Consider the following 12,476-nt stretch of genomic DNA (forward strand, 5'->3'; position numbering starts at 1 on the left):
TTCGTCTTCGTGCACTGGCAGAGTTCTCAGCAAGATTGCTGCCTTTAGTCCTCTTAAATGCTGTCCTCACGTTTGGATACAGCCGTATTTCCTCCCTCTTGGGTTTTCATTGTGTGGTATTAAGAATAATTTGCAGCCTGCTTACAAAGGGGCTGCAGCGTAATGATGGGGACCTGTCCTCTAAAAGGTTGTGAGGCTGTGAAATCTCTGCATTGAACTCAGAGGAACGAGATATTTGGTGGAGTTATTTTCTTTCTTTTTTTTTTTTTAAAAAAAAAACAAAACCAAAAAAACCCAATAATAAATTAAAACCTTTCTTCCTGTAGCATTTCCAGTGTTGTCTTTTCCGCAGCTCATGTTCCAAAGAGCCCATTTTCCGTGTTTGTGCCTGGCGTGCCGTGGTTTTTTTGAGAATAACAAGTAGCATTAACGAAGTGGGTAGACCACGTACGCAGCGCACAAAGCGCTTTGCGGCCTCGTGGGTCGAAAGGTGTGTGACAGATGAGAGCTTTGAGCAGAAGCATGTGTGCATCCAGTTGCTAACTTCTAACTGGTGTTACTGCTTATGTGTGTCTGAATTATCTCCTATATTCTTGCTTTTTTTTAAATAATAGAATCATAGAATGGTTTAGGTTGGAAGGGACCTTGAAGATCATCGAGTTCCAACCCCTCTGCCATGGGCAGGGACACCTCCCACCAGACCAGGTTGCCCAAGGCCATGTCCAGCCTGGCCTTGAACATCTCCAGGGATGGGGCCTCAACAACCTCTCTGGGCAACCTGTGCCAGTGTCTTACCACCCTCAAAGTGAAAAACTTCTTCCTAATGTTTAATCTAAACCTGCCCTCTTCCAGTTTAAAGCCGTTTCCCCTCGTCCTGTCACTCCATGCCCCAGTAAAAAGTCCTTCCCCAGCTCTCCTGTAGCCCCTTTAGGTACTGGAAGGCGGCAATAAGATCTCCCCGGAGCCTTGTCTTCTCCAGGCTGAACAGCCCCAACTCTCTCAGCCTCTCCTCATAGGGGAGGTGCTCCAGCCCTCGGATCATCCTCGTGGCTCTCCTCTGGCCCCGCTCCAGCAGGTCCATGTCCTTCTTGTGTTGAGGACTCCAGAGCTGGATGCAGTACTCCAGGTGGGGTCTCAGGAGAGTGGAGCAGAGGGGCAGAATCCCCTCCCTTGACCTGCTGGCCACGCTTCTGATGCAGCCCAGGATACGGTTGGCCTTCTGGGCTGTGATCGCACATTGCCGGCTCATGTTGAGCTTCTTATCAATCAGCACCCCCAGGTCCTTCTCCTTAGGGCTGCTCTCCAGCCATTCCCTGCCCAGCCTGAATTTGTGCTTACAAATTATCTCATTCTGGGTGCTTCTAGTTGCTTGCCCCGTAACTTGCCCAAATTTAATTGACAAAAGTGTGTGTGAGAGAGGAAAAAAGCAGTTTGATCTCGCTGATGTTGATTACCCAAAACCTGATGTCATTCTCTGTTGTGACGTGTGATGACCTTACAGGGTCCGTTCTCATCTCACTCGTACCTGGCAGTGTGGCAAGAGCGTGTGAACCGTGAGTTTGGTTTGGGCCAGAGATGCCGTGTTTGGGATTACGCTACTGGGAAGAAACGGTCTCTGCAGTGGAGTCTGGTGTAAGCTGACACTGAAATGTGTTATCTGTTTATCGTGGTGCTATTTATAAAGTGGCACCGTATGGGCTCTCTGGGACATTGTTTTCATGAGCTTGTGCTAACTTACGCGGTGCCGATGCTCTTCTGTTCAGAGTGTCAGAGCTTCAGACAGCTACAGGACTGCGTGCTACTTGTGACGGGCCATTTTTCATTTCTGCCATGTCATTTAAATCCTTCTGGTGGATCTTTTGACACATATTCAGGTTCTTGGATAAATTTTGATTTAAGTAAAAAAAATCTGTTGAGCAGTAGAAACCACAGGAGTCATCTGTCATCCAACAACCCTTATCAGAGTTCAGTACCAGTAAGATGAAACAGCCTTTAGGTTTTAATTTCTACACAAGGATACGATATGGTGGATGGCACAGCTTCAGCTGTATTCGTCAGTGCCGGTTGTCCGTGTACTGCCACTCCGGCTGTTAATGAGCCGCGTCGCTGTAAACCTTCCGAGATGCTTTGGTTGAGTTTGCCGAGAAGACACTTACTTCACATACATGTTTGAATATATTTATTAAATGTTTTACCCAGCCTTTAACGGAGACATCGCTTTGTTGCTGGGTGTTATCTGTAAATTAAGAAATGTTGATTAATGAACATACTTAAAACAAGTATAGTACCTCTTTCCTTTCTCTTCCTTGTCGCTTAGCAACAGAATTTCTCCCTGTGCAATCCCCGCTACTTCAGGCGGACTGTATCCACAATATCCTCTCTAATTCTTCTCGCTTTTCCTTTCTCGAAGCCTTGCTAAAAGATTTGAGTAACTTCATCAACCCCTTGACAGACGTAATAAAGCAGAATAGGATAACATCAAATGATCGTTCACTTTGTCAGTGTAAACTCTGCTGAATTCATCAGAAGTCTGTTAAGCTTGTTAATGTTTATAATGAAAATTCCTCTCTTGTGAAGAAAAACAGCTGGGTTAGAAATTTAGGGCTTTTAGCTCCTTGAAACACATTTGGAGGATTTGTAGTGCTATAATACCTACTCATTTATGGATATCTTAATTGCACCAGACTTACTCTGTTTCCTAACCAATACGTAACTTCCACCACGATCTCGGTTTCTAAATTAATCAAATGTGGGGAATGTTGTGTTTGGTGTATAGGGAACCCCCTGAGCAAACATAAGTATCCACTGTTTGCCCCCAAAATTTGAGTGTCGCTGGTTTCCTTGTTTATTCCTTGGGTGCTCAAAGTGGTGGGAGTTCTGTAAACGCAAAAGAGTTTATATGCTGCTTCTGCATGGCACTAAGTGTTGGTTTTAATAGTTTAAATCTTGGATTATGCCTTTTAAAATCTATTCCAGTGCGAGAAACAAGCCTTCTGGAAATTAAAGAAGATATGGAACTGGATCCAGAGGAGAACAGCACTGTCTTCATGGGCATACTCATTAAAGGGCTGGCCAAGCTGAAAAAAATCCCTGAAACGGTGAAAGCCATCCAGGAGCGCTTAGAACAAGAACTCAAGCAGATTGTTAAGCGGTCCACAACCCAGGTGGCGGACAATGGTTACCAGAGAGGGGAGAATCTGTCCCAGGAAAATCAGCCTAGGTAAGGATATTTCAACCTCTGAACCTTGATTGCTGGGGAAAAAAAAAAAAAAAAATATCTGGAAAATGGTGTCGTATCTGTTATTTGCAATTTGAAGTAATGACAATCAGATTTCTGCTACTGCAAAAATATCAAGTGGCAAAGTTTTCAGAAATGCCTGTGTCTTACTGAAAGATGGATGTGTCTCCAGCACCTGAAAGGCTTGGGAATTTAAGAAATGTATTGAGAAAGGGGAGGCATTGTTGCTTCTCAGCTAAAGATGTGGGGAAGGGAGATGCTTCCTTCTGCGCTTGGCCCTAGAAGAGAATCTTTTGGCTGAACGGATGTTTGAAATGCAGATTTGAGGGTGGAAGCACAGTAGAAGCCAGCATTATTTAACTAGCAAGAGGTGCATAATGTTAAGCACTTGGTTTTTAGTTTATTTTTTTTAACCTAACCTTTTGTTTTAGGTGGCTTTATGCCAGATTGACTTGTAATGCTGTCTCAGATTGCTGGTATGTATGGTGTAAAGGATACTTGGTGCCAAAACAAATACTGTTGTCTTGTGTTGCACTGAATCATGGCTTTACACCGGTGCTGATGCCAAAGAAATCTTTAGGTTCCTACGTAACATGACTTGAAAAGAGAAGATTCAGCTCAGTTATTTATTCCAAGTGTAGCAGAGTCCAATTAAGCTGATGCAGGTGCAAAGCTTTGAAATCATATATGGAACTAATTATATCAGTAACTATATGGCCAAGTTTCTAATTGGTTTGCAGCCCCATTTCCATTATTAGCAAGGTGTGGAAGCCAACCGAGAACTGTTTCTGCCGTTCTTCAGGATTCACTGGAACTGTTCTTTGGAAAATAGGACTCCGTAAGGACTAGCTATCGCTTCTAGCTGAAATATTAACTTGTGATACCGCACATTGTAATGATCATTGTCCAAAGGGAATTAATGATGGAAAGGAAAAAGAAACAAACAAACAAAAAAATTGTTTATCTTCATTATATGTAACGTTTGTAGTGGAAAATCACTCCCAAGAAAAACTTCAGCTTGATAAAGACTTCTTTTTAATTCCTATCATTATCATTGCTGTGGCAACAATTATATTTTGAAGAATTCATAGAATTACAGTACTGATAACCTGGTGAAATTACAACAAGCTTTTTGAGTGGGTCAGAAGGCAGAACTTTAGTTTCTGATGTCAAGGTGGAGCGTGGCATATGCTTGATACTTGTTTTGTGAATCAGTCTTGAAGTTATATGACTACTGATTGTCCATTGAAATTGATAAATTGAATCCGATGATATTTTAATCACATTAACCTGCCCAGAGGGTTGGGTGAGGAGCAAAAAAGTTCAATTGATTTTTGGCATGTGTTTAGTGGGAGTTTGTGAGCCTTTAAGATGCTTATATTCTAGAGCTATGGAAAGTGTCTTGAATTCTTGTTGAATGAGGAGATAATTAGAACTGATTCTAAACCTAAATTGCATGTGAAGTTTACAGCAAGCAGGTGAATTCATTTATATTGAAAAGAATAAATTATAGTATGGAAAGGTATACCGCCCCTTAAATTAGCTACAGTTTTAAATCAAAACTAAGCGACTTCCCTGCTGTCAAGAAAAAAATAAATCTGAACAACAAGGTCTTCATATTTCAAGAGAGCTCTGTAAGACCCCAAATTTGAGCATGATGCCGCGCCCGAAACTGCTTAACTATTCATTAGGCTGTCAGCCACGATGCTTACTTGACCTCAGGATTCAGCGAGTAAAATGTTTTTCAGTTCACCTTAAAACTAGTCACACTTGGATGCCTCTTAGTCTTTATCAGTGAGCTCAGTGCCTGTATTCAGCTACTGTACTTTAAATGGTATCTGTAAAAATTCTCACTTCTGGCAAATAAAATGACTAATAAGGTGACAGAGAGGTCTGCGGGGTCTGAGGCCGTAGATTGAACCTTCTGCCGGACAGGTTCCCTGTGGCTCGCGCGGTACGCACAGAACAAGTTATATGCATTTCTTCATTGCTGTGTGGTGGCTCTCAAAGGCTGACTCTTATTCTTGCCGTATGAAAAGGGTGGCGTTTCCCTCCACTTGAGGATAAGGCTGATAATCTGCTTGTGGAGGTTCTAGTGTAATTCTTTTGGGGACCCTATATAAAAATTCTATTGAGCCCTCTCATTGTACAAGAGAGAGATAATTTCTTGAGCGTGACCAGAAGAGTTGTACGTCTCATAACAGCTGCTGAGTCTGAAGAGATCAGACACTGATCTTGCATTTTTCTTATTTTTTTTTTAAACCTGACTGCCTTTTGCCTCCTTGCCTAGTGTTCATCCCTGGAGGTATCTAAAAGATGTGTAGGTGTAGCGCTGAGGGACACGGCTTAGTGGTGTTTTTGGTAGTGTTAGGTTGATGGTTGGACTTGATGATCTCAAAGGTCTCTTCCAACCAAAACGATTCTATGATTCTATAAGCGTTTCCATATTGACTTGTGCCACCACCTTTTACATTTGTACACAAAACCATTATCAGTTGACCCCAAAGTTTTAAGATCAAGAATTCTTTTTGTGTTATGACTCTAAACTAACTAGCTCCCAGAGCATAATGATGTCTTTTATGCTTGTCTGGGTGCTCTCCTCATAGAACCAAGCAGCAGTGGGCTACTGGATCAGCTCTTCAGAGCTTCATGAAGTCTATTTTCTCATGTGGAAGACCTGTAGCCCCTCTAAGCTTCCAGGAGCAAGTCTTGTCTGTGTTATACAAGGTGTTATGCACCGGGCTTGTTAACAAGCACGTACACGAGCGTGAGCAGTGATTACAGTGTTGATAATGTGTGGCCAGTTCGTCATCGGTCCTTTGATTTTAAGCGCTTCATTTAGCTGAATAGAGAGTTGGTATGAAATCAGAAGGGCTCATTCACTGAAGATGACGCTAGCCTGCCTGAGGACCTTCGTGTAGTGGCAGAAGGATGTTTTTCACCAGTGGGGTCACAAAGAAAAGACTCTCATGGCTCTGTAATACAACTGATTTTCAGGTGCGACATGGATGCAGTCATGTAGGATAATGGACTTAGAATGGCCTAATGAGATGGGACATCTTTGGCTGTCAGACACTTTGCTATGGATAGAAACCCTCTTTACTAACATGTGCTTAGCCTCATGAAAAGTGAATGATATGAAGATAGTAAAACCTGTTTAAGGGCAGCAGCATGTTCCTAGTAGTTCCCTGTCACTGGTGGAAGAATTTTGAAAACGATGCTTGAATCTCACCTAGTTGCAGCTGACCTTGGCTTTAATTTGAGTGGCCTTTTTTTAAAGTCTAGGTAAGTTTTCTAAAATTTTTAGGTATCTGTTTGGAACAAGTTTATGAAAAAGGGCTTAAGCATAGTAATTGCGTTGACTTCTTGTTAATGAGAGGCTCAAAAGAGCGTGCTTAGTTCCTGCATGTTTAGAAATACATATCTTGGGTTGTGGAGGACAAGGTATCGTAGAAGAGGCCGTGTTGCGTTAGCTTAGAGTACTGCTATATTTTAATGAACGTGTGAGTCTCTCTGAATTATGGAAGGTTGTTGAATTTAGAATAATAGTCTAGACATGTGCCTACTTGAGGACTAGATTTATAGGAGAAGATTTTGGTAGGGATACGTTGCCATAGCTTTACTTTTAGTTGAAAATCAGCTCAGGAAGAGGTGTATTGACAATTTTGCTACTAAATCCTATCGATTGGATTCAATGCACTTTTCACTACATGTTCATAGTATATGAGGCTCTTTACCTCATCTCAAGGATTTAAAATAAATACAGAAATTATATACACGCTAACACCCTGACCAGGCAAAGGACGTTATTGCTGCTAAAACGCATGAGTTGTCATTAGAGACCTCATTCAGGTGTCAGCAGTCACTCTGCATCAATTCATTCTCTGTTATTTCCTGGACAATAGGAGATGCTTCCGTGTGTGTGTCACTGTCTCTCAACATATTTATCATATTTCTCGGTGAAGGGGTTATGAGATTGCTTTGAGAAATTGCCTAAGCCCGTCTCCTGTCATTCTCTCTATGCGTTCTGCTGAGGTCACTCAGTGCTGCAACCCCATATGCATAAAATCTAGGCCATATTATTTTATGCTGTTTTGTCTTGTTGGCTGTCTGACACGGACTGTGTCTGTGTCTCTTTTGGGTCACCTTGTTTCAAAAATGACCTGACAGATTTAGAAGACTTTTAGAGAAAAGAAAATTAAGATAAGAGGTGCTGACTAATTTGAAAACGGGGAGATGTGGAAAATATGATGTGGTTGAGAATGGAAGACGTGATGAGGTGGTAGTTAGCACCACTGAAGAATGTGGATGGGAGAGATTTTATGTCTATCAGTCTGTGACGTGAGAGTAGGAAGACACTGGAATTTAAAACCAAATAATTCTGTTTAGTATAATACTATTTTAGTGATGTCTCCATAAACAAGTTGTAATGTGAGGTCAGGCTCATCTAGGGACAAGAAAAATGAATTTGTCAAACTATGCAGCTAGTTTGGTTCTGCAAAATTGTACTTTCCTGGGGCAACAAGGAGGTGTATGGATAACTAAATTTTCAATAGTAACGGGGTTTTAGCGGAAGTTGGGCTTGCACTGATACATTTTCTCAGTGGCACGTAATTAATTTGCTCCCATAATCTTATCTTTTTTGTGATTTCAAGCAAGGCTGTATGTATGGTCCTCCAACATAACGTTCCTCCTGTATCCAAATTCTTCTACATCTGGTTTTCCTCCTATTTTTGTCTGGCTTCTGGCTGACGAGCCCCTTGCCCTACCTGCCTCTCTGTCACTTGCTATGAGAAGTTCTGTATATCTCTTAGGGGCTGTCAAAGCAATATTTGCCTCTCCCATGTCCTAGAGTGGACTGGAGAAGACACTTGCTTAGCAGTGATGGAGGGTGTTTTTGAGGCAGCCTCATCTGCGTATTGCCCTGTCCCCTTCACTGATAACGTCGGTGATGGGCTAACAGTAGTTAGGGAAGGAGGGAGATGGTCCTTCCACTGTAGCACCTTCTCAGTTTCACTTGGACAGAGTAGTTATTAAGCTTTATACAAAGCCTAAACGGAGGAGGAGAATGGCTTTTCTTCCACACTGGACTTTCCCATATTGAAAATGTGATGCTGTTACTGTTGAGAATAGGTGTCTCTTCTGGTGCTGTCTTTACCATCACATCCTGCATACTTCTGTCTATCCCCTGCCAGCATCTTACCTACATTTGTAAAGACCTGTAAAAAAGCAGTGTTTGCTCTCTTAGTACCAACAACACTCTTCTTTAGGCACCTGTTGCTATTCTTTAGAACAAGAGGAAATGGCTTCAAGTTGCACCAAGGGAAGTTTAGATTGGATATTCGGAAGAATTTCTTTACTGAAAGGGTCATCAGGCACTGGAACGCGTTACCCAGGGCAGTGGTGGAGTCCCCATCCCTGGAGGTATTTAAGGGTCGTGTAGATATAGTGCTCAGGGACATGGTTTAGTGGTGGGCTGGTCAGTGTTGGGTTAATGATTGGACTGGATGGTCTTACAGGTCTTTTCCAATCTAGGAGATTCTGTGATTAAGTATGAAGAAAACTGATATACACACCACTTCCTTTGGGGTTACTTAAATACCTGTCTTAATGCCATACGTTCAGTGAATATAGAACTAATAATGTCTCTGTGGTTCTTATGAGTACCATGACTCCTAAACACATCTTTATTTTTAGTATGACATACATCTGGCCCCTTGACCTCTTCTGCTCCGTCCTCGCTGTACCTTCCCAGACTTATCCAATGGCTCGTTCTGTTGAATCGAGGTGCTCTTCTGCTGGACCATTTGAGCAGTTGTAGTTGACATCGCTGGTAGGTGGATGGCCCATGTGAGATCCCAAGGAGATTGCTGTGTAACGCTGTGCGTGTGGATCGAGCTATGTAGAACTGTAGTATGTGAATGAGACACAGTAAGCTGATAGCATGTTTTGTAAACAATAGCCAGGTTCTATCCTTTGCAGGCTAGAAGTTCAATCTAGGATTGCTGGAGGGTGAGGTAGGTGGTTTTAGCCACAACATCATGCCAGGCCGCTCACTGCCTGGTGGTAACAGCAGCAAATGTGCAACAGCTTCCTGAGTACTCCATTTAACTCTCCAGCTGCCAGCTTAAACAACTGATGAAAGTGGAGGTATGCAGATAGTCAGCACTCTGAAATTAAGTGGCCGAGGCATGAACACACAGAATCAGAGAATCCCAGAATGGTGGGGGTTGAAAAGGGACCTCTGAAGCTCCCCCAGTCCCACCCCCTGCCAGAGCAGGGGCACCTCCAGCAGTGGCACAGAACGGCGTCCAGGCGGGTTTGGAATGACTCCAGAGTGGGAGACTCCCCCACCTCTCTGGGCAGCCTCTGCCACTGCTCTGCCACCCTCAAAGGAAAGAAGTTCCTCCTCAGGTTTAGATAGAACTTCCCATGTTCAAGTTTGTGCCCGTTACCTCTTGTTCTAAGTAAGTTTTACTTACTGCAAGCCCAGGAGACCCTGTGTGACGCTGTGTTTCCTACCCTTCCCCAAAAAACCCCAATATGTGCAGCATTCCCAAAGCCTCTGGAGGACCGTGGGTTGACCCTGTACTGGTTGTCCACCTTCTCCCCAGCCTCTTGCAGGTAGATGCTGGGGGACAGCCAAACCTCACTGCTATCCCCAACCCAGGGAACGTGGGCCGTGGACGTGGCTCACCCCCAGCACGGCACAGGCTTGATGCACCCCAGGATGCCATTGGCCTTCTTGGCCACCAGGGCACATTGCTGGCTCATGGTCATCCTGTTGTCCACCAGGACTCCTCGGTCCCTTTCCACGGCCCCCAACCTGTACTGATGCATGGGGTTATTCCTTATAAGTTTTTTCTCTGCCCAACTCTCTGACCTGTCCAGGTCACGCTGTATGGTGGCACAGCCTTCCGACGTGTCAGCCACTCCTCCCAGTTTTGTGTCATCAGCAAACTTGGTGGTGGTACACTCTATCCCTTCATCCGGGTCATTGATGAATATATTGAATAGGACTGGACCCAGTACTGACCCCTGTGGGACACCACTCGTTACACACCTCGTTAGCGATTGTTAACTGACACAGAAGACTGAAGTGTGGCAGTTAAGGAGTGGGTGCAGCTCTGATTCTGCCGCAGGTCTTCTGTCCCGCTCTGGAGATCGCAACTTCTGATGAGAAGATGCAGCAAGCATGTGGTAACTCCTAAGCTGCTGCAGTTAAATGTGATGGAGCCTGTCTGTCAGAGCTAGAAGTGCCGAACATATGGATTTGGGAAGTGTTATCTTCACATTTTGTTGGGGTTACATGTGTACTTGAATTGCTCATTAAACGGCAGTGAACTTGATCACAATTTTTCTTTTCTCAAATAATAAAAAAATGTGATGAGTTGTTGCCTTATCACAAAATATTTAGGACTTTGCAAAGGTACATTAATGACAATCATTGGGCAGTAAGGATGCCAGAGGAGCAGGTGAAGTGTAGTACATTTAGATGAGGTTATGCTGTAGCACCTTCCTTAGAATAGTAAAATCTTGATAACTGACGCAGTTGTTGAGGCTTGATGTTTAATGTTTCTGATCTTTCCTGTTGTTTAAAACCTGCCATACTACTCATTTCATAATTCAAAATGAGTATCTTGTACTCTGTTTGTATGGGTAAGTCAATTTTTATTGACTTGAGATGCTTGCTTTTTTCTGGGGAAAAGCAGATAGTCTCCATCCTGGTCTGCAGCTGTAGCTGGGAACTTAAAATGGTCTCTGATATCATGGTGCTGAAGTGTAGTTACTAATCATAGAATCACAGAATGGTTTAGGCTGGAAGGGACCTTGAAGATCATCGAGTTCCAACCCCCCTGCCCTGGGCAGGGACACCTCCCACCAGCCCAGGTTGTTCCAAGCCCCGTCCAGCCTGGCCTTGAACACCTCCAGGGATGGGGCAGCCACAGCTCCTCTGGGCAACCTGCACCAGGGGCTCGTCGCCCTCACAGCAAAGAATTTCTTCCTATTATCTAATCTAAATCTCCCCTCTTCCAGTCTGAAGCCATTCACCCTCATCCTATCACTACATGCCCCTGTAAAAAGTCCCTCTCCAGCTTTCTTGCAGGTGCCCTTCAGATACTGGAAAGCTGCTATAAGGTCTCCTCAAAAACCTTCTCCAAGTTGAACACCCCCAACTCTCTCAGCCTGTCTTCATAGCAGAAGTGCTCCAGCCCTCTGACCATCTTCATGGCCTCCTCTGGCCCCACTCCAACAGGTCCATGTCCTAATACATTTGTGTTTCCCGTAGCCCCAAGTAGAACACATTAAAATTGAACAACTCTGACAGAGAGGAGGGAGTGAGAAGGAAGATCCTCAGAAGTATTTAGGTACCAAAGCTGAGCTGCTGACAGCTGACGTTAGTCACCCGAAGCCCACAGAGAGGGTTTGAAGCTAGGTGACCTCCCTGCTTACACGCAGCGTCTGTCACAAAGCAGGGTATATGAAGTCACACTCTTCTGAGTCGTGGCCCACTGCTCTGATGTGCTCCATGACACTGTGCCTATGGTGTCTTCTGGAAACTCACTGAAGGTGGTCTTCATGGTTTGCAGGTTACTGCTGGAACTGCTAGAGCTTCTCTTTGACAAGTTCAACGCTGTGGCTGCTGCGCACTCTGTTGTCCTTGGACACCTTCAGCAAACAGTGGCCTCTCCTTGCAGCCAGTACGATGGTGATATCAAGCTGTATGACATGGTTGATGTGTGGGTGAAGATCCAAGATGTCTTGCAGGTAAGAATCCGTCGGGTGGGCACATTTTCAGTTTGAAACAGCTTTTCTGACCAGAATCCCAGAGAATACCGGTCATATTCAAGAGGCAGCTGTGCCGGAATTTGTCTTGATTTTTGGTAAGTGGCTACATTCATAACAGATTGTTTAACTCCAGAGAGTTTAAATATCAGCAAAACAATTTCTGTGGCTTCATCCTTACGGTGTATGGAAAGGTTGATTCCTTTTGCCTACCAAGTGATTTATCGGAAGCTTTCAAACAGTGACATTTTTGTTCTGTGTTACCATGTCATGCCTGTCTTATAAAGTGTCACAGCTCTAATCGCTTGTCTTCTCTTGTCATTATGGTTTGGTTATAGTCAGCTGAGACACTTGCTGCCAGCATGTTTTCAGGGAATTCTGATTTGATTCTTTTTCTCGACTGTAGTGTACTAAAGCTGTACCTTGCTTAGGCTTTATTCTGGTACCACGC

At 43.8% G+C, this 12,476-nt stretch overlaps 1 protein-coding gene across 1 annotated transcript in view; it reads left to right on the top strand.

The window, feature by feature from the left end:
- The window catches only part of EXOC4 (exocyst complex component 4), a 442,826-nt gene that overhangs the window by 62,619 nt on the left and 367,731 nt on the right, over nucleotides 1–12,476 (top strand). The window contains exons 6-7 of the mRNA XM_009882971.1: nucleotides 2,977–3,220; nucleotides 11,830–12,007. Of these exons, the coding sequence (XP_009881273.1) occupies nucleotides 2,977–3,220; nucleotides 11,830–12,007 (422 nt within the window). The remainder of the gene's footprint in view (nucleotides 1–2,976; nucleotides 3,221–11,829; nucleotides 12,008–12,476) is intronic.

The sequence above is a fragment of the Charadrius vociferus genome, unplaced genomic scaffold (assembly GCF_000708025.1).
Source record: "Charadrius vociferus isolate BGI_N301 unplaced genomic scaffold, ASM70802v2 scaffold32, whole genome shotgun sequence".
NCBI lineage: Eukaryota > Metazoa > Chordata > Aves > Charadriiformes > Charadriidae > Charadrius > Charadrius vociferus.